This window comes from Dreissena polymorpha, chromosome 9 (genome assembly GCF_020536995.1).
Source record: "Dreissena polymorpha isolate Duluth1 chromosome 9, UMN_Dpol_1.0, whole genome shotgun sequence".
Taxonomy (NCBI): Eukaryota; Metazoa; Mollusca; class Bivalvia; order Myida; family Dreissenidae; genus Dreissena; species Dreissena polymorpha.
In genome coordinates this window covers 29,901,715-29,925,141 of record NC_068363.1, presented here as the reverse complement: position 1 = coordinate 29,925,141, position 23,427 = coordinate 29,901,715, and the positions used below count along the sequence as shown (strand labels likewise).

The window sequence follows — 23,427 nt, the reverse complement described above, 5'->3', positions numbered from 1 at the left end:
TGTTTCGAGTCAATGTGACCTTGACCTTTCACATAGTGACCTGAAAATCAATAGAGTCATTTGCCAGTCATGATCAATGTACCTATGAAGTTTCATGATCCTAGGCTTAAGCATTCTTGAGTTATCATCCGGAAACCATTTTACAATTTCAAGTCACTGTGACCTTGACCTTTGACCTAGTGACCTGAAAATCAATAGGGGTCATCTGCTGGTCATTATAAATGTACCTATGAAGTTTCGTGATCCTAGGCATAACTATTCTTGAGTTATCATCCAGTAACCATCTGGTGGTCGGACCGACCGACCGACGGACCGACCGACATGTGCAAAACAATATACCCCCTCTTCTTCGAAGGGGGTCATAAAAAGAAGAGGCAGAATTCAGAAAGTTGGATGTGGGATGTAGTAATTGTTGAGAAGAGGTAAGGGCAATGTTTGGTCCAGGTCTATTACTCTGGTGAACTAAATATTGTTTTGCCTCAAACAAAACGCCTCATAAAAATTGCTCTATACCTGGCAAAGCGGTCCTAATGGCCTCTATAAGGTTGGGGATATTGTCAATCTCTGCCTGCAGTCGACCGATGTCCTCATTCTCCAGACCGGTTGCCTTCAGATGTACACTTACCAGTGCGCAGTCAAAACCGCTGATCTGTTGAATTATTTTATACCATATTATTTTTAGATTTCATTGTAAAAGTTTCTACCATGTAATAACGCAATCAATTTACCAGGGACCCTGACAAACCATCGTGCCCATAGGATGCAGCAAAATTTAAATCAAAACAGTTCTTTGCCTAAAATAAAAAGTATTTTGTCTTAGAAATACAAATGTAAATAGGTCAGTCATTTCATTGTATCATATCACTTGAATATTTTCAAGTTGAGTCATTTTGTAGTTGATTTTGTCATTTAAGAATGTTTGAGTCCTTTTGTAGAAGAAATGGTAATTTTGTAGTGGAGCAAGTCATTCTGTAGTTGACCTTGTAATAATGTAGTTGAGCTAGTAATTATGTAGTTGTGTAGGTAATTTTGTAGCTTAGTGAGAAATTCAGTAGTTGACCTAATAAGAATGTAGTTGAGTTATTAGTAAGTTTGTAGTTGCGTAGGCAATTTTGAAGCTAAATAAGTCATTTTGTAGATGAGCTAGTCATGTTGTAAAATTAGTGAGTCATTGTGTTGTTGAGTAAAACATTGTGTAATGAAGTAAAGCATGTTGTGGTTAAGTAAGTAATTTTGTAGCAGAGTTAGTCAATTTTGATTGAGCTATTCATGTTTCACTTGAACTTATGTTTTAGTTCAGAAACAAAATACAGTTGAGAAAGTCATTTTGTAGCATAGTAAGCCTTTAGTTGAGTAAATAAGTTTGCAGTTGACGTAGCAAAGTTGTAGTCAAGCCAGTCATTGTGTAGCTTAGTAAGCCTTTAGTTGAGTAAATCAGTTGCAGTTGACGTAGCAAAGTTGTAGTCAAGCCAGTCATTTTGTAGCTTAGTAAGCCTTAAGTTTAGTAAATCAGTTTGCAGTTGACATAGCAAAGTTGTAGTCAAGCCAGTCAATTTGTAGCTTAGTAAGCCTTTAGTTGAGTAAATCAGTTTGCAGTTGACGTAGCAAAGTTGTAGTCAAGCCAGTCATTTTGTAGTTGAATGTCATTTTGTAAAAGCCAACTTAAGATCTCCCCAGCGTGCGAACGTTCTAACGGTCTCCTCCAAAGACACCAAGAACTGGTTCTATCCAGGAAAAGACCCAAAAGCAATACAACTAAACAAAATAGGTTTAAACTAAAGTAACATGAAACTCTTTGCCCAAAAACAAGTCAACACTTCAAGTAAGCAATTAAAGGTGGTGCATACTTTCATAGAAGACTACACAACCTTTAACGTAGCAATGCAGGGTCGTCTAGTGAAGGGTTTCTGTTTCTTGTCCATAGCCAGGAGGGTAGAGCTTACTAGGGCAACGCCCTGCATTTCATCATACAGGAATCCATTGTACTCCTTACTCTGAGGCGAGAACAAAAAGAACAACAATGAAATATAGATTAAGACAGGTAAAGTACATGTAGATCAGACAAGTGGGCCTGAAGGACCCAAAGTCGCTCATCTGTGATACAAAGGAACTTACTTGTTATGAGCAGACCATGATATCATAAGAACAAATGTTCTGACCAAGTTTCATGAAAAGTGAACTTTATAAATGACTTTTAGAGTGTTAATAAGTCTTTACTATAGCCATATAAGGAAAACTGCCACTCCCCTGGCGGCCATGTTTTTCAACTGACCGGAACCATTTTCAAACTCAGACGAGATATCATACGTAAAAATGTGTCATTAAGATTGGACTACACATGTGACTTCTAGAGTGTTAACAAGGTTTCACTATATTCAAATAAGCAAAATTGCCCCACCCACTGGCGGCCATGCGTTTTTAACGAATCGGAACCATTTTAGAACTCAGCCGAAATATCATTAGAACAAATTTTCTTACCAGTTTAGAGTGTAAACAAAGCAAAATGTTGACGAAATACAAAAGGTGTTCACAAAAGCTCACCATGAGTACGATGTTCTCAGGTGAGCTAAACAAGTAATTAATCTTGTAAGATTTTTACCTATTAGTGTCAACAATAATGTATTAATTCTTCAGCAAATCCTGCCAATACAAAACTAGCAGATTTTGACAAATGTGTTGTGTTTAAATCGTGCCAATAAAAAAGTAGCAGAATTCGACAATTTTGTGTGTGCTTTATCTTGCATAAACCTATCTATCTCTTAATTATAATCAGAATCATGCATATAAATCTCAAACCGTATTTCCAGTACTTAAAATATACAATAAATATTTCAAAATATTCTTGACACCTGCCCATCCGGTACTACAGATGGGGGGAGGATTGTAAGCAATCTTGTTTTGTTTGCGTATGTTATCCTGGGATAGCTGTTTTACAAATATTAGATACCCACACTTATGCCAGTAACTGACAACAACTGCCTTTTTTAATCAGAGGTAGATGGAAAATGGTTGTATAAAGGATTTTAGGACCAATCGATTCCAAAGCACACAGATGATTTGAGTCTTTCTCTTATAAGTTGTTTAATCTGAGAAATGTCTTTGTCTTTCACTTGTTAATGAGTTGCTGAAGCATAGACACAAAACTTGCATTTGAAAAAAACACAACATTAAATTAAAAACAAGAGGGCCTGAAAGGAACTGACCTTTTATGTGCAGCCCTTTGATGTCATTTGATTAAATGATCTTACCAACGTTCATGCATAATTAACACCCTGGCGGTCACGTTTTTCAACATACCAGAACAATTTTAGCACACATCAATGATATAATTAAAATAAAATGTGCTGACAAAGTTTCGTGAAGATTGGAAATAAATGTGACTTTAAGAGTGTTAACAAATTTTGATAATAGCCATATAGGAAAAAATGCCCGCCCCCCTGGTGACCATATTTTTCAATCAACTGCAAGAATTGTTCAACTCATCTAAGATATCGTTACGACAAATCTTCTGACCAAGCTTCATGAAAATCAGACAATAAATGTGGCCTGACTAGCCTCTAGAGTGTAAATAAGGTTTTACTGAAGCCATAAAGCCATATTAGGAAAAATGCCCCGCTCCCTTATTGCCTGCGTTTTTTTACCAACGTGAACTATTTTTCAACTCATCTAAGATATCATTAGGACAAATGTTCTGACCAAGTTTCATGATGATCGGAAATAAATGTGGCCTCTAGAGTGTTAACAAGGTTTTGCAATATCCATATAAGGAAAAAATGCCCCGCCTCCTTTTGGCCATGTTTTGCAACCAACCCGAACCATTTTCGAACTCATACAAGATATCATTATGATGAATCTTCTTTGCACATTTCATGAAAATCGGGCAATAAATTTGACCACTAGAGTGTTAACAAGGTTTTTCTTAATTCATATACAGCCATATAAGGAAATATGCCCCGCCCCCTGGAGGCCATGTTTTTCAAGCAATCACAACCATTTTAAACATTGGCCAATGTATCATTAGGACAAATCTTCTGACCAAGTTTCATGATGATCATACAATAAATTTGGCCTCTAGAGTGTTAACAAGGCTTTATTATAGCTATATTATGAACAAGAGATGTGTTTGTCAGAAAAACAATGCCCCCTAATGCACCGCTTTTTTACCTTTGACCTTGGATGATGACCTTGACCTTTCACCACTGAAAATGTGCAGCTTCATGAGATACACATGCATGTTAAATATCAAGTTGCTATGTTAAATATTTCAAGTCATTGAAAAACTTTACTATATTAAAGTTTTAAATTTTTGACCTTTGACCTTGAAGGATGACCTTGACCTTTCACCACTCAAAATGTTCAGCTCCATGAGATACATATACATTCCAAATATCAAGTTGCTATGTTCAATATTTCAAAAGTTATTGCAAAACTTTACTATATTCAATATTTAATTTTTTTACCTTTGACCTTGAAGGATGACCTTGACTTTTCACCACTCAAAATGTGCAGCTGCATGAGATGAACGTGCATGCCAAATATCAAGTTGTTATGTTCAATATTTCAAAAGTTATTGCAAAACTTTACTGTAAGGTTAAAGTTTTGGGACAGAATGACAGACAGAAAGAAAGAAAGACATGCCAAAAACAATATACCCCCGATCTATCGATCAGGGGTCATAAGATGCCCCGCCCCCTTGGCGGCAATGTTTTTCAATCAATCGGCATCATTTTCGTCCAAGATAACATTGGGATGAATCTTCGGACAAATTTTCATGAAGATCGGACAACAAATGTGGCCTCTAGCGTGTTCACAAGGTTTTACTAAAGCCATATTTAGCCATATATTGAAAAATACGCCGCCTCTTAGAAACTGTGTTTTTAAAGCAAACGTTACCATTTTCGAACTCATACAATATATCATTGAGACCAATCTTCTGACCGGATTTCATGAAGATTGGCAATAAATATGGCCTCTAGAGTGTTAACAAGGCAAATGTTGACGCCGCAGAACACACGACATACAAAAGGCCATCACAAAAGCTCACCATGAGCACATTGTGCTCAGGTGAGCTAAACATGTTCAGAAGTATTGTGTGTACCTAAAAAGCATGCAAAATGAGGAGAAGAAACATGGAGCAAGGCTACGCAACATGCTATTTTACGCCATATCTTCTCCAACACTTACCATATCCCAACATTAGCAGACAAGTGCAGTGGAGTCTCTCCCATATCACTCACCATATCCCCACTTAGCAGCCAAGTGCAGTGGAGTCTCTCCTTTATCACTTACCATATCCCCACTTCGCAGACAAGTGCAGTGGAGTCTCTCCCATATCACCTACCATATCCCCACTTAGCAGCCAAGTGCAGTGGAGTCTCTCCTATATCACTTACCATATCCCCACTTAGCAGCCAAGTGCAGTGGAGTCTCTCCTATATCACTCACCATATCCCCACTCAGCAGCCAAGTGCAGTGGAGTCTCTCCTTTATCACTCACCATATCCCCACTTAGCAGCCAAGTGCAATGGAGTCTCTCCTATATTACTTACCATATCCCCACTTAGCAGCAAAGTGCAGTGGAGTCTCTCCCATATCACTTACCATATCCCCACTTAGCAGTCAAGTGCAGTGGAATCTCTCCCATATCACTTACCATATCCCCACTTAGCAGCCAAGTGCAGTGGAATCTCTCCCATATCACTTACCATATCCCCACTTAGCAGCCAAGTGCAGTGGAGTCTCTCCTATATCACTCACCATATCCCCACTTAGCAGCCAAGTGCAGTGGAGTCTCTCCTATATCATTGCCCGCGTTAACGTCAACACGACTCCTTAGGCTGTCCAAGAACAGAATGGCTTTCACTGATATGGACGTAAATGTGGAAAGATTAAAAAAAATAGCAGCGCTCTGGGAAAACAGGGCTTAATGCATCTGCATTAAGTGTTGTCCCAGTTAAGTGTGGTCCCAGTAAAGTGTTGTCCCAGTAAAGTGTTGTCCCAGTTAAGTGTTGTCCCAGATGATCCTTTGCAATCTCCGCGTCAACTGGCGTTTTGCTAAGATATTTCCTTTAGAACAATAACATAAAAAGGGACAGCGTGGTCCCTGATTAGCCCGTGCAGATGGCACAGGCTAATCTACGACGCTTCATACATATGTATTACGCCCCAATTTGTATTGCTTTTTTTTTTACTTTTAAATAATTATTGAAACAATATGCATGACAAATAAAATACTTAACATTAAGATAACAGTACAAAAAGTATTGATGAATTTAGCAATGAACAATATGTTAGTTTATAACCCTGAATAACTACTACATTACCGAACTATGCATCATTAGGTATTTCGACATGTTGAACATTATTTGTTAAATGCCTTTATTTACTTCCTCATGTCCATTTAAGGCACATAAATGCAGTGGAATGTTTCCTTCATTGTCTATGGCTCGCACTTAACCCCCAAAATGAACCAAGAGTAACTAAAAATACAAAAAAGTTATAAGTACAAGAGATGCCTTCACAGGTGTGAAGCCTTTCTAACCCTTTACCACTAAGATACGTTATTAGTTACTAAGATACGTATGTTATAAGAACAAGAGATGCATTCACAGGTGTGAAGCCTATCTAACCTTTCACCACAAAGATAAGTATTTTAACGCATTGGTAGTCATCAATATGTATGATGTGTCTTTGTTAAGAAAGTCTCTTCTTAGCAAAAGTCTAGTTTAAGCGGAAAGTGTCATTCCTGATTAGACTGTGCGCACAGGCTAACCTGGGACGACACTTTACGCACATGCATGAAACCCCTTAATCACAGAGCATCGCCCAAATCATGCTTTCATAGTTTTAGTAAGGCTCTGAGATGGGGCTCTAGTCTTCAATAATGTTATAACAAGAAACCGTCGGAGACGGGTGATGCTCCCCAAAGGTTATTTTTGTCACAATATTGCATTTTGTATTCAGATAAAATGAAACGTCTTGAGGGGCATAACTTTGGACAAAATAATACGATGGATGGTTTAGCAACTTAAAAATGTCAAAGGGCCATAACTCTCTAAATAACTCATCTAACCAGAACCCACAAACAACATGCGCATCTCCTCAAGGTAGTTAAGCTTCCCGTAAAGCTTCATTGAATTCTAGTCAGTACTTGGGGAAAAATAGCCTGGACAAGAATTGCACTATATGTACAGTTTAAAGAAAATTCAAAGGGCAATAACTCTGTGAAAAATCATCTGACCATAACCGGCTGATAATATGCACATCTCCTGTTGGTAGTGAAGCTTCCCATAAAGTTTCATTGAATTCCGGTCATTAGTTGCGGAGAAATAGCCCAGACAAGAATTTCGCTATATGTACAGTTAATGGAAAATTTCAAAGGGCCATAACTCTGTGAAAAATGATCCGACCCGAACCAGCTGATAATATGCACATCTCCTCTTGGTAGTGAAGCTTCCTATAAAGTTTAATTGAGTTCCGGTCATTAATTGCTGAGAAATAGCCCGGACACAAATTGTGCACGGACGGACGGACACAAGGACAAATCGGCGATTATATGCTCCCCAGGGATAACTTTGGCACATTTTCATTGATGGGCAAATACATTTTAGGCGTAGGTTTCATTGAAACCTGGATGAACATTATATGAATACAAATAATCTGAGAGGGTTTAGCCTAAGATTGGCAAGAGCTTCAGAATTAAACAAAACCCTGTTATGCTTTAACATTTACATTTCTAAAAATAAACACACTTCATGAAATTTCTACCTGATTTTAGTTCAAAAATTGACCATTATTTGACAAGCATTTTAAATTGTGTAAACAAACACTTTCAATTTGTTGCCTTATTTTTTTCAAATATATTTAACAATTACAGCTGGACTACACAATTATTAAACTGCAATATAATGCTTTATCCTTATTAAGTCTGTCTGTAAAAAAATGCTTGAATTTGCAAATCAAACTTTGACCAATTTTGTGATTCTCGTAAGTTAGTTAGTTAGGTAGGCCCATACACAATAAAGGCTTTTGAATGAAACCTCATAAAGTATAAAACAAGTCTACATCGAGGAAAACTGGGCTTAATACATGTGCATAATATCTTCCCAGATTAATCAGTACAGTCTGCTTCAGATAATCAAGGACGACACTTTCCGCTTTGATTGAATTTTTCTTAAAAAAAGGAAGGCTCCCCTGAACGAAACTCTAGTCTATAGTGTAAGTGTTGTCCTAGATTAGCCTGTGCAGACCAGTGGTAAGTGTTGTCCCAGATTAGCCTGTGCAGACCTGTGGTAAGTGTTGTCCCAGAATAGCCTGTGCAGACTGCACAGGTCAATCTTAGATGACATTTGACGCACTTGCAATAAGTCTGGTTTGCCTAGAACGTGGATAAAACACACACATTTTACTCACAATGATGTTTTGATGTCCCTTCAATGCCGCCATATGCAGTGGAGTGCGACCCAGGACATCGGAGGCATCGGCAAGGCAACCGTTCTTGGATAAAATATCTATTAGTCCTGCTTGGACATATAGTGCGGCCAAATGAAGAGCTGACAAGAAAAAGAGATTTGTTTAACACAATAGTCACCTGGACATATAGTGCGGCCAAATGGAGAGCTGACAAGAAAAAGAGATTTGTTTAACACAAGAGTCACCTGGACATATAGTGCGGCCAAATGGAGAGCTGACAAGAAAAAGAGACTTGTTTAACACAAGAGACACGCTCTGGGTATACCGGGCTTCATTAGCGCAAATGGTAGTCCCATATTTGCCTGTGCAGTCTACACAGGCTAATCAAGAACAATACTTTCCGCTTTCATGGAATGTTTCAGAAGATATTATTGAGATAAATGTTCTCACCAATTAATTTGCCTGAATTTGGAGCAATGAAAAAGGCTTCAATTGTGTTTACATAGTGAATGTCGATGACTGACGGAAGACATAGATATAAAACAATATATAAAAAAACAGATTTATTTTATGATTGAAATTTTTGACAACACTCAACTAAATTCATCTGATTCTGCGACCTTTGTAAAAATAAAATGCTTCATGTACGTCAAATTTGCAAACCTGTCAACATCCATTCCATTTAATACACATTGATGATGTTGATAATTATGACAATGTTTAATGATGATGATGTTGATGATAAACTTAATAGTAAATTATCAACTCCAACTCACATTATTAACTTAATACATGAGCCCAATTCACGGTCCACAAATCTGAGAAATATTAAAATTTGCCCTCGAGATGGTTGCAGTTAAATTTGTTAAAGGTTTACTGGTATGTGATTCGTTCACATCTAATTTTGAGATACACATTTAAATTTCATAAATAATCTAAAAAAATTGTTGTATTTCACATAAATATATTTATATAACATGTTTGATGTATTAATTGAACGTACAATATTCATTTAAAGTACAATACAGAACAAGAGCACTGCATAACGGGTGCCAAAGCTCGGCTGAACTGTACAAGTACTGGTTCTAGGCCCAGGAAACGGACTCGAGAGCATTTCAAATAAGTAGGAATTACTTTCTATGCAATCGAGCTAAAATAAATAGGTTTAAACTAAACTAAAGCTCGGCTGCGGGTGCAGTTTTGAATTAATTAAAGCTTGTCAGAATTTTTTTGAAAGGTCACAGTGACCTTGACCTTTAACCTAGTGACCCAACAATGGGTGTGGCATGTAGAACTCATCAAGGTGCATCATCATATGAAGTTTCAAAGTTGTAGGTGGAAGCACTTTGATTTAAGAGGCAAAGGTAAGTTTTTAGCACGACGTGGACAGCGGACGCCTGACGGCGCACGACAAGCTGGCTATGACAATACCTCGTGTCTCCGAAAACAGCCGAGCTAATAACACACTTCAATTATATTGGTACTAACCATTTTGGAATAGGAGAGTGTATTATTAGGTAGATTAACACGAAGAAGGTCATCTGTCGCCATCATTAAACATAAGAGTGATAAGAACCACTATGTACACAATATATTCAAACATATTACCAGAATATTTTCAATGTTGATAAATATTAAACAAAAAACTTTTGTAGAATAAACAGTAAACAGTAAATTTAGAATAACTTATGTAAACCGGTAAAAAAAACAAAAAACAAACAAACAAACCATGGATATTCCAAAATACAATTTCTATAAAGACTTCGGTATTCAAGGAAAATCTTATGTCTCAAGAATTTTGAAAGCAAACTACCACAGACGTAAGACAGTGGTAAAATTGATACAGTGAATAGGGAACTCAAAAATCTCCAACTAATATCTGTATACATGTCTCAAGAAAAATAAAGATCACCTCCATTAAAGTTTGAAAAGGTAATGAATTTTAGGCATTCATTACAAAACATAACAATTTTTTGTTCTTATATGGTTTATGCACATTTTCAATTTCCAGTGGATTTTTTTAAAACAAATAGCGGTTTGCCTTATAGTCTCGTATAGTATACATCATCAACAGACACTTGTAAAGACCATAAATAGTGACAAGTTTGCTCCTTAATTTTTGCTAAAGCTGGAAATGTTAAAATTTATTTTATGCTTTCTGTTGGTTTATAGAGATATATCAGTGAATTAAAACTGATAAGTCACTGTTTCAAACAGTGAAAATTATCGATAATTTTAATTGCTTTACTGGAAATACTTTTTAGATATGTTTGGTTTCCCCATTGTGACCCAAAATTTTACCAAGGGCGGCTACTCTCTGTTGAATGTGTATAACAACATACGGATTAGCTACCCTCTAGCTAACATGTAATGTAATCGGGGCGCCATAAAAGGAAATAGATTGTCCGGAATGGCAAATATACAAAAATAATCACTTCAAAGCATTAATTAAAAAGAAAATGTGTTGGATTTCATGGAATATTGATTTAAATTGACTTGTGATCATATAACAGTATTCTTTCCCTTGTGGCTGCAAGTTTCACTTGTGAATTAAAATCGAAATTCCACCAAATCCAATAAATATCCTCCATCTCTCTTACTGTTGTCACTTTTTGCAGCTTCCACAAGCCTTGTACAAAGCGTCACGACACGTTTGAGGCACTGTAGACGTTTGAGAGGCGTACTGAAGTCATTTAGCTTGGACAGCTCTTTCTGCGAGCCCGGCAAATTCTCCTCATACTCTGCGCGCACATGCAGGTGTTCTAGACGCGTGTCCACCAAGAAAGGGTTCTTTTTGTTCAGATTTGAGTCATTGCTCTTCATGCAGTTGGTGATGGTAGCAAACAGGTGCTTGTGGACCACGTTCATTAGGTAGTTCTAAAAAATTAAAAGGAAATTCACAATTAATTGTTTTATAGAACTTTTAAGTTAAATAAGCGTAGAATAAACAAGAGATGTGTTCGTCAGAAACACAATGCCCCTTATTGCGCCGCTTAGAAATACAAAATAAAAAATTGTTGACCTTTGACCTTGAAGGATGACCTTGACCTTGAACTTCCACCACTCAAAATGTGCAGCTTCATGAGAACACCGCTTTGAAGCAAAAAATTTTACCTTTGACCTTGAAGTATGACCTTGAACCTCCACCACTCACAATGTGCAGCTTTATGAGAACGCCGCTTTGAATGATTTTTTTTTTTTATCTTTGACCTTGAAGGATGACCTTGACCTTCTACCACTCAAAATGTTCAGCTCCATGACTCCATGAGATACACATGCATGCCAAATATCAAGTTGCTATCTTCAATAGTGAAAAACAGAGCTCCAGATAAAATTTTGGTCTAATTCTTATTTACTCCCTATTTTAAAACTTAATTCTTATTTTACGTCTATTTATAAAATTTATTCTTAACAATATATTAAAAAATAATTGTTTATTCATTGTTTTTGACACATCAACAAATTGAGTCATTTCCGCAAGAGCATATAAATTCATCAATTATTGACGAAACCATGCTTTGAGTATTTGAATCAAATTGAAAGAATGCATGCAGCCTGGGCTTTTGACACTGAAATGGCTTTTTTGCCTTCCACGCTTCGGTCGGCCATTTTTATTTTTTATGTAAAACGGTCACTGACACTTCGGCTTAGGTCATAACGGCCTTTTGGTCGCCGTTCAAGTCATATCAAAAAGTATATTTAATATTTAATTTTAATGACATTTTGAATAGGTATACAGTATATGACTTGTGTATAAAAATAACGATAAGGGTAATTTAAAAGGTACAATAAACAGTAATGACTCGTCTGCAATACTAGGAGAACAGAATCGAAACCCTTTGGCCTTTATACCGTTCTTAGGTGTGGCTCTTCCTCACAGCAAAAGCTTGAGTGACGTTGACTTAAAGTTGTAGTTTTAATTGAGCGCCTAGACGAGTCAGAACCGGGATGAAATGTTTACCGTATATAATTTGCTACTGGAAGTTTTACGCTCATTCGAAAATTTTGAATTCGTCTTTTATTTTTTCAATGCGTAACTTAACGCAAAGATTTTAAATCTAAATCATTATTTAAGACATTTAGTTCGTTTTAACGCCTTTACGCATGTTATCTGGAGCACTGGTGAAAAAGTTATGGCCAATGTTAAAGTTTTTGGACGGACGGACAGACGCAATATATTAGACATTTGACCTTGAAGGATGACCTTCACCTTCACCTTTTACCACTCAAAATGTGCAGCTCCGTGAGATGCACATGCATGCCAAATATCAAGTTGCTATCTTCAATATTGAAAAAGTAATGGCCAATGTTAAAGTTTTCGGACGGACAGACGCCATATATTTGACATTTGACCTTGAAGGATGACCTTGACCTTTAACCACTCAAAATGTGCAGCTCCATGTGATACACATGCATGCCAAATATCAAGTTGCTATCTGAAGCGACATAGAAGTTATGAGCATTTTTCGAAACATTAACGCAAAACCTAAACGCAAAGTGTGACGGAAAGACAGACAGACGGAAGGTCAGATCACTATATGCCCTTCTTTGGGGGCATACAAATAATTTCAATTCATTACAAAAGCTCACCATGAACACTGCATGCGCAGGTGAGCTAAAAGACATCAAGAACGGCTAATTCCCATTGTCACTCCATACCACATTTTATTATACAAGATCAGGACATTTGTTAAAAGGCCAACCATTTGCAAGCTTACTAACACATTTCCTGGATAAGTTTAATATGACATAGGAACAAGTGTCAGATCTTCTAAATCACATGCTTTTAAATTAACATTAAATTAACGTTCTGATAAAAAGGAAAATTGTTTTCACTACGTTTTGTGAAACAAAAAGTAGCAGATGAAGATGCTATGTTTCAGAACTTAACCAAACCTTAATTGAGTTATAAAAAAAGAAAAGTTTAAATCTGTATGCAGGTCTTGATATTCACAATAGTCTCACTGATCTGGGCAATCTAAAACAAAATAAGACGCAGCTTGCTGTTTTAAAGATGATGCTATAGTCGTATTAACAACAAGAAATGTGTCCACAGGACACGGATGCCCCCAACTGTAACTTTGTCACTACATAAAAGTATAACTGTGTAAACGCTTGGTAGAAGTTATTAGCTATTTTCAAATCCTAAACGCAGATTTCGAACCTAAACGCGGACCCTAAGTTCAAGGTCAAGGTCACAGGGGTAAAAATTTGTGTGCGTATGAAAAGGCCTTGTCCATATACACATGCATGTCAAATATGAAATTGCATCTGAAGCGACAAAGAAGTTATGAGCATTTTTCGAAATCTAAACGCAAAGTGTGACGGTCAGACAGACAGACAAACGGACAGTCCGATCACTATATGCCCTCCTTTGAGGGCATTAAAATGTCTTAGAATATCAAAATAAATCAGAAAGTCATATAAACTAGAGAGCGGACAACCTGCTTAATCCTTGAAATGCACTAAGTGACCCCGTGACATAGTTTTAGACCCGGCATGACCCATATTCGAACTTGACCTAGATATTGTCTTAAGACAACTTGTTACCATGTTTAGTAAAGATCAGATGAAAACTACTTCAATTAGAGAGCGGACACCATGCTAAATCCTTGAAATGCACTAAGCGACCCCGTGACCTAGTTTTTGACCCGGCATGACCCATATTCGAACTTGACCTAGATATTGTCTGGATACAACTTCTGACCAAGTTTGGTAAAGATCGGATGAAAACTATTTGAATTAGAGAGCGGACACCAAGTGTGACCGACCGACCGACCGACGGACAGTGCGAAAACTAAATACCCCCTTTTCTTCGAAATGGGGGCATAAAAAGAAAAAAAAATGAAACAAAATAAAACATCTGGAAAATTCAATTCATATAAAATGGTTCCGGCAACTAAGAAAAAAGTTCAGTAACTTGTTGTTCCTGTATTGTAGACATAAATAATTACCACCAGACTGTCCTTCAGGACTAACTGCATGGCTCTCGTCACCTGACCAGACATCAAATCCTGAAGTAGAAGAAAACACCAGCGTTTTATGATCAATGAACTTGAGAAGTCTAATTTATTGAGTGATGACCATAATATTCAATCCTTCAAAACACCTGTCTGTTTTATGTGTTTTGATAGTGAATTTCCTTAGAACATTGGAACTTCATCTATTCATATTTGGAAATAGCTTAAAAATATGAATCCAGCGATTTCCCTCTCTATTAATATGGTACCAGTAAACAGTACCATTCCCATATCTGATACATGTATTTGAACCTTTTTTGAATCCATATTATCTAATAAACAGGGCTTATTTCCCAAATTGGACCAGATCTCGTGCCATTCCCCAAAAGGTAAGGAGGAAAGCTGTTTATACCCGATTGTATTTGTTTTCAATCAGCTTCAAAATCTATCCCCTAAAGTTATTTAATAGTTTCACTGACAAAAGCGACACTTTTTCACTATTGATAATATAGTTTCTGTTTTTGTAAAGTAACTGTTTTTAAGTATTTAAAAGTACAGCAGAAAGCTACATCAAACGGACTCTATTCAAGGGTTGGCTTCACTACGCTTTCTCAAACCCTTCCAAACCAATAGAATGTTTCTTGATTTTTTAATTTGTTTACTAACACATATGTCAACTAAAAGAAGACCAATACATTAAAATGATAACAATAAAGTCAAATAAATAACTTGATCCAAAAACAATCTAAAACTGGCCGCTACAAATTGGATCAATCGATCCTGTACCACAAGTGCAGGAGTGACAGATCCCGAGAACTTCTGATAGTCTATGCAGAATGTCAGCAACAACTGGTCAAGATTCTCCTTGGTTTTGGCACTTCCTGTCAAACAGAGCTCTTTAAAGTAATCGTAACTTTCTGCGAACTATTTAATTTAGCTTTATCGTTTTAACAACCTAAGGTTTATTTAAACGCTTTCGAGTACATTCCTTTCTTGTAAATAACCATAACGTGGTTTCTTTTTTGTGGAGATCTAAAGAAGCCCCCACAGTGGGAATCAAACCTGTGAACTCCCAGTTTAAATCTTGATTTAAAAAAAAAAAAAGGAAAATTTCTCTGTCTTTCATTGTTGTATTTACTGTTGAGAAAAGTATGCCTCATTTGCATTTACGCCAGCGCAATGATCTCTGCACTACATGCATTGATGAAGTCCTGAAAAATGCTATTCAATACTACCAAGAGATGTGTTTGTCAGAAACACAATGTCCCCTATTGCGCCGCATTGAAGCCATATATTTGACCTATGACCTTGACCTTGACCTTTCACCAATCAAAAAATGCAGCTCGAGGAGATACACATACATGCCAAATATCAAGTTGCTATCTTCAATAATGCAAAAGTTATTGTAAAACTTTAACCAAGGTTAACGTTTTGGGACACACACAATGAATGAATGAATGAATGTTAGACGGACAGACAGGCTAAAAACAATATGCCCTCGATCTTTCGATCCGGGGGCATAACAAAAACTTTGAAATTTTACTTTAAATAATGGGTTGAGTCATTTTGATGACATATTTCACATTGAAAGTTCTATTACTGAAACAAATTGTTGTTTGTAAAATAGTTATGACTGCCCCCTCAAGGTTAAAATTAATGTTCCCATATATGATGTTTTTTGGTAAACATTACATCGTACATATTTAATTGCATTTTCAGCATGAATATGATGATCTTATATTGAATAATTGTTAGAAAACACATATGATAATAGTTAAACAGAATCGACATAATTACAACAAGAGATGTGTTTGTCACAAACACAATGCCCACTACTGCGCCGCTTTCAGTTTGATACATGTTTTTTTACCTTGACCTTGAAGAATTACCTTGACCTTTACCTTTCACCACTCAAAATGTGCAGCTCTATGAGATACCCATGCATGCCAAATATCAAGTTGCTATGTGAAAGGACATAGAAGTTATGAGCATTTTTCGAAACCTAAATGCGAAACCTAAATGCAAAGTGTGAAGGAAGGACAGACGGACGGACGATCCGATCACTATATGCCCTCCTTCGGGGGCATAAAAACATACATCATAAACAACTATAAACAGGCTTCAATTCACAACAGACTGAGATTATTTTAATGAATTTAAAAAGGGCACTTACCTATGACTTGCTGACCCTTGACCGTGTTTTGGAAGACATGCTTACACAACCCCATCATTTGGGTGACAGTCACTTGCAGGTGAAACCCCTCCCCTAAGAGAGATGGCATTATCTTGCCTGAAAAGATTTAAGACATCCAGTCATCTATAAGATCGGTGCTCTGCAAAAACTGGGCTTAATGCACTTGCGTAGTGTCCTCCCAAATTAGCCCTTGCCTTTCCCACAGGTTAACCAGGGACAACACAGGCTGCCAAAACTGGATTATTTTATTCGAAGAGACCACCTTTAAACAAAAAATTCCCTGAAAGTTCCATCCCGGATGCGCATGTTTAAGGCTATTCTAAAGAAAGGACAAGTAGTTTGAACGGTAAAATAGTTATTAACAAACACAATTCTCATACAAAAGACAGTAGAAGCTGAAGTAAACATCAACAAGAGATGTGTTCGTCAGAAACACAATGCCCCCTATTGCGCCGCTTTGAAAAAAATAAAATTTACCTTTGACCTTGAAGGATGACCTTGACCTTGAACTTCCACCACTCAAAATGTGCAGCTTCATGAGAACGCCGCTTTGAATTTTTTTTTATTTATTTTTTTGACCTTGAAGGATGACCTTGACCTTCAACATCCAGCACTCAAAAATGTGCAGCTTCATGAGAACGCCGCTTTGAATTTTTTTTTATTATTTTTGTTTTTTGTTTGACCTTTGACCTTGAAGGATGACCTTGACCGTGAACTTCCACCACTCAAAATGTGTAGCTTCATGAGATACACATGCATGCCAAATATCAAATTGCTATCTTCAATATTGAAAAAGTTATGGCAAATGTTTAAAATTTCGGACGGACAGATGCCATATATTTGACATTTGACCTTGAAGGATGACCTTGACCATCAGCTTTCACCACTCAAAATGTGCAGCTCCGTGAGATACACATGCATGCCAAATATCAAGTTGCTATCTTCAATATTGCAAAAGAATTAATAAAATAAGCGATTTGGGCCACATATATTTGACCTCTGACCTTGAAGGATGACCTTGACCTTGACCTTTCACCACTCAAAATGTGCAGCTCCATGAGATGCACATGCATGCCAAATATCAAGTTGTTATCTTCAATATTGCAAAAGTATTTATAAAATAAGCGATTTGGGCCACATATATTTGACCTCTGACCTTGAAGGATGACCTTGACCTTTCACCACTCAAAATGTGCAGCTCCATGAGATACACATGCATGCCAAATATCAAGTTGCTATCTTCAATATTGCAAAAGTATTCATAAAATGAGCGATTCTGGCCACATATATTTGACCTCTGACCTTGAAGGATGACCTTGACATTTCACCACTCAAAATGTTCAGCTTCATGAGATACACATGCATGCCAAATATGAAGTTGCTATCTTCAATATAGCAAAAGTTATTGCAAAATGTTAAAGTTGGCGCAAACAGACAGACCAACAGACAGGGCAAAAACAATATGTCCCCCACTACTATAGTGGGGGACATAAAAAGTTATGGCCATAAAAGTTTTTGGACGGACAGTAGGGCTGTCACGATTCACCGGTATATCGGTATATCGCGGTGCATGTCGTGAAAAAAATCGAACTGCGGTACGGCGTTGCCGCACCGGTTTTGTTAATATTATTATATTAGCACAGATATAAATATATTACATAATTATTTTGATATAGATATCGTTTTGAAAACTGTAGAAGCGATTCAAATGGGCTTAATAAATAATCCGTTCATATCCAGGTCAAGCAAGCGCTTCCACTGGTAGATGTTTAACTTTCACGTTTTAAATACGGCGATGTATGGGTCCGTACCTTTTTTGGAATTTGCGACAGATTTCTTTTGCAAATAAGTTCATAATTATCCAAAAGATGTTTACTCTATTTCTTAGTTTCTTTCTTAAGTATATTGATCGTTCAAAGCATGGCACTTCCGAATCATGTTATCTTAAGATTATGAATAAGTCTAGGAAGAGTCAGAACGCTACGGATTTTCAATACTGGGCCCGCTGACTCCGCATTTTAAACATGCCCTTGAAGCCTTCGATTTACACAGATCGTAGTCACAGCTATTGTAAACAACATGGCGGACATTTTAGAAAAAGACGCGAATAACAATAACAATAACAATGACTACTTCTATTAAGTTTATTACAGTTTCTTTTACAGTTTCTAGTCATACTATGATACCAGTGTTTTCTGATTATTGAGTTTAATAAAGTTTGTAAAACTTGTTATTCTGCTGTTTTCTTCACAGATACATATTCTGTAAAATATCGCGGTACGTACCGCGAAACAGTGTTGCCGTACCACGATATACCGCGGTACGCTCACGGCGTATCGTGACAGCCCTAACGGACAGACAGACTGACACACATACTGACACACTGACGGACAGTTCAACTGCTATATGCCACCCTACCGGGGGCATAAAACCCCATAAAATCAACAATTAGACACGCCTATTTGGAATTGTTCCACAGCTTGATTATCCCGGATCATCACTTTTTGCTGCTTGTCGTTTTGAGACATGGCCTCCCATTGGTCAGTTCCCATCCTAATTCGCAAACAATCAACCAATAGCTTCTGACGTAAGACACTGTATTTTGTCTCCTGAGCCTGCGATTAAAATTGAACAGTTATTATTATAATCTGCAAATCTTTGTATTCTCTTATTAAAGAGTAAATACATATTGGATTTAAAAACATGAGATGTTATTGCAAAACTTTAAACAAGGTTAAAATTTTGGGACACACACAAAGGATGAATGAATGAATGACAGACAGACTGACAGGCCCAAAACAATATACCCCAAATCTTTCGAACCTGGGGCGTAAAAATATGCAATTAAAACAACCGAATTACTTTTAAAGTTAACAATCTAAATGCCACAGTGGACCTCTATAGGCTGGCTAATCAATTAAGTTCAATTTCATATTTAACAAACGGCATACATTGATATTTGGGCATACATGTAACTATGACTTCAATTTGCTAATGATGAATGAACAAGAGCTGTCACCATAGGATGACTTATGACCCCTATAAAAGCTTGATAGAAGTTATGAGCATTTTTCGAAATCTAACGCAGATTTCGAAACCTAAATGCGGACCCTAAGTTCAAGGTCAAGGTCACAGGGGTCAAAATTTGTGTGAGTATGGAAAGGCCTTGTCCATATACACATGCATACCAAATATGAGGGTTATATCTCAAGGGACATAGAAGTTATGACAATTTTTCAAAACGTAAAGGAAGATTTCAAAACCTAAACGCGGACCATAACTTCAGGGTCAAGGTCACAGGGGTCAAAAAAAATTTTCTTATGGAAAGGCCTTGTCCATATACACATGCATACCAAATATGAAGGTCATTTCTCAAGGGCCATAGAAGTTATGATCATTTTTCGATCAATTTGTATGGTCTTGTTTATAGGTGGGGGTGATGTTGGTAAACAAGTATGCAAAATATGAAAGCAATATGTCAAGGGACAATGAAAATAAATGGGGTAGTACGAAAACTTTAACATTTGCTGCATATTCTAAGTGGAAAAGGGGCCATTATTATAACAAAATGCTTGATAGAGTTGTCTGCTCGTGTTTACAGGTTGGGGTCTTGTAGGTAAACAAGTATGCAAAATATAAAAGCAATATGTAAAGGGACAAAGAAAATATTTGGGGTAGTACGAAAACTTTAACATTTGCACGGAGACGCTAAGGCTAACGCAGACGCCGATGCCGGGGTGAGTAGGATAGCTCCACTAAATATATTTCATAAATAATAGTCGAGCTAAAAATCCAACAAAAACCAGATCACTTGAAAATCCAACATTACATAGGCCACTTAAAGATTCAACATTATGTTCCACTTTTATTTCTTACATAAGCCGTGCTCTGTGAAAAGGGGGTTTAATGAATGAGCGTAAAGTGTTGTCCCAGATTAGCCTGTGCAGTCCACACAGGCAAATCAGGGACAACACTTTCCGCCTAAACTGGATTTTTGCTAAGAAACTTTTTTGTAAACGAAAAAACCCATAAAAGCAGAAAGTAAAGTAACTGATTAGCCTGTGCGGACTTCACAGGCTAATCTGTAATGACACTTTAAGCACATGCATTTAGCTCAATGTTCACAGAGCATGTCTCATATCTCTTTTGCGTACCTTGCTGACCCCACAGAAGTTGATAGAACTCGTTATAACTGGTCGGCAGTCTGGAATAGTCAATAATTTGTTTGCATCGCCTGGAAAGCAACTAAATAATTAACAATTACCATACTAATAGGTAAGTGAACGTCAGGAATTACACACTTTGATTTTGGGGTGCTATTTGTAAAACTTTTGGCTGTTTTGGACATACTTTGGAGTTTTTCATCAAATAAAAGGTGTTTTATCATAGATGGACGCTTCCTGCTGGCAACCACAACGACATATGTGTGCATTGTTTGATCTTTTATGCTGTTGCATTGTGTTATTCAATACACCTGTGAAATCATCGTTGGGTACCTTTACTCTTATTATATATATAAGGACCAAAATTTTTTTCAAGTACCTGTGGTATCATCATAATAATCTTTATATTATCTCGATATTTTAATTTATTTTTATTTTTATCACATTATAATGTAACCTCCTGTCACACGGGGTATTTGTATTAACTTTTACTCGTAACAAGCAAGTTACGGTTTATTTTATTATCAATATTCTTATAGCTTTTGTATAGGAAGTCAGTAGTAGAAGATGACGTCCTGAAAATATACAACACAACATACATTTATTAAAACATGTGTGGTTCCCCTCAAGAGTATATTACAATACGCATACACACAAGAATCAAAGCACTATAATTAATATTAAAACAAGTTTAAACAATAAATCATCTTGCATAGATATAAATTGCTTTGTGTTATATGCAGACGCGCATAACAGTTTGAATTCAGAAAACAGATTTTTTGTGCAGATTGTGTATCAGATGAAGAACAGTGGGAGGTGTATATTTTGCGACACTATTAGAATTTGTAATGCAGATTTTTAGTGCAGATTATGATGAAACCCTATTCGCCTGCGTCAATAATTTGTGGTTTATAATAGCGTTAGAAAAAAATATTTGAGTTCTGAATACAGATTTATAGTGCAGATTGTGTAACTTCTATTTGCATGTAAGCGTTAGTTGTAGACGTGCACAACAGATTGAGTTCTGAATACAGATTTATAGTGCATTGTGTAACTTCTATTTACATGCTTCTATACGATCTTCGCAAGTTTTATACGCGTGGTATAGCGTTAGGGAACAAATGAGCACCTTATACATCTGTATCCAGATAACTTTCACATCGTGCTTATACGATTTAATTCTGGATAATACGAGATTGTTGCCTATTGATCTGTGTACATTGAAATGCGCGTATACGGTCTTAAGGCCCACTCTCACTATGATGCCGGTGGAGCCCCGGTGCGTGATCCCGGATCTACCGGGATGAACCGGGGCTCTACCGGGATGAACCGGGGACGACAGGGATGAACCATGGACGACCGGGAACAAATGGGGCTCCACGCTCCACCGGGTAAGTATTAAAATGTTTAATACCTGCGGGATGAACCGGTAGTTACCGTGAAGGACCGGCATCGACCGGCGCGGCACCGGGAACAATCGGGACGGCACCGGGAACAACCCGGACGACACCGTTGCTCAACCGGAGCCAATACAGACCCAGGCAGAGCTACAGCAACGCCCCGGTTGTCGCAGGTGGTGCCCAGGTGGAGCCCTGGTGAATGCCTGCAGAGTCCCGGTATAGCCAGGTTCATTGGTAAACCGGCGCTCTGCCGGGACGGCATCGGCATTCACCGGGGCTTCCCCTGGTCATTACCGGCGACGACTGCGATTAAACCGGCGCGTTGCCGTAGCTCTGCCGGGGTCTGTTGCCAGTATAGCCCCGGTGAGTTTCGGCGGAGTTACAGTAGACCGGGGCTTTGCCGGAACGCTGCCGGCTTTTACCGGGGCTCCACCTGGGCATAACCGGCAACAACCTGGGCTCTGCTGGGGCTTCACCGGGATAAACCGTAGCTTGTTCATGGTTGACCGGGACTCTGCCACATTCAGGTTTATTAATGATGAGTATCTGTTGATCTGCACCCAGTTAACATTCACATGCGCATATATACGGTCTTACTTGCATTACAGAGCTAAAGGAACCCTATCAACGTGCATCGAGTCGATATATTAAGGTGGCTTATTCGCTAATAATTGTATTAAATAACTAATGACATTATATTTATCTGCGTCCATACAATTTTCGCATGGCTTGAGACATATTAAAAAGTGTTATGAACGTCTATTAATCTGCGTATAGACAACGATTACAACGTGCGTATACCATCAAACTAGTGTTGTTCACGGACCTTTTTACATCACAAATGAATACATTTTACACTTACTCTTGCAAAACAAAATAAAACGTTCGGACTCGGAAAATATTAATTGCGTTGACGCATTTTTTAAGAATGAATCATCAAAAACCGTTGAAACCCAGCAGGATTCGGAGGTACATGTAATCAACATCGATTAATACTGTCGGATTATTGTGAAAGTGAAAGTGGACAATCGGCAGCTGCAGCACCTTTCCCTTCCAATACTGTAGCAGATCTAGATCGTCAACCCATTCATCATGAAATTGAAATCACAGGGTTTTTTTTCCACTTTTTGGGAAGATAGCCAATGGCTTTGGAATTGGGAATTTTATCGGCATTTTCATGAAATTGGGAAAATAAATGCATTAGCCTTTTTTTCCACATGAAAAGTCCACTGATTAGGGAAATACTAAATTTGATACAACTCTTTATAATCATTCAAATTAAAAGAACAAAATCATAT

The 23,427-nt window shown here is 37.4% G+C and overlaps 1 protein-coding gene and 1 long non-coding RNA gene across 2 annotated transcripts in view; one reads left to right on the top strand and one right to left on the bottom strand.

Annotated features, from left to right (window-relative positions):
* The window catches only part of LOC127845110 (uncharacterized), a 165,612-nt gene that overhangs the window by 112,566 nt on the left and 29,619 nt on the right, over nucleotides 1-23,427 (top strand). The gene's annotated exons all lie outside the window — the stretch shown is intronic.
* LOC127845104 (uncharacterized) overlaps nucleotides 1-23,427 on the bottom strand; it is a 443,587-nt gene that overhangs the window by 418,624 nt on the left and 1,536 nt on the right. The window contains exons 2-9 of the mRNA XM_052375812.1: nucleotides 20,721-20,770; nucleotides 19,025-19,181; nucleotides 16,546-16,662; nucleotides 15,159-15,253; nucleotides 14,367-14,426; nucleotides 11,013-11,289; nucleotides 8,413-8,552; nucleotides 1,869-1,994 (exon numbers count right to left, since the gene is read on the bottom strand). Coding sequence (XP_052231772.1) covers nucleotides 1,869-1,994; nucleotides 8,413-8,552; nucleotides 11,013-11,289; nucleotides 14,367-14,426; nucleotides 15,159-15,253; nucleotides 16,546-16,662; nucleotides 19,025-19,118 — 909 coding nt within the window. The 5' untranslated portion in view covers nucleotides 19,119-19,181; nucleotides 20,721-20,770. The remainder of the gene's footprint in view (nucleotides 1-1,868; nucleotides 1,995-8,412; nucleotides 8,553-11,012; nucleotides 11,290-14,366; nucleotides 14,427-15,158; nucleotides 15,254-16,545; nucleotides 16,663-19,024; nucleotides 19,182-20,720; nucleotides 20,771-23,427) is intronic.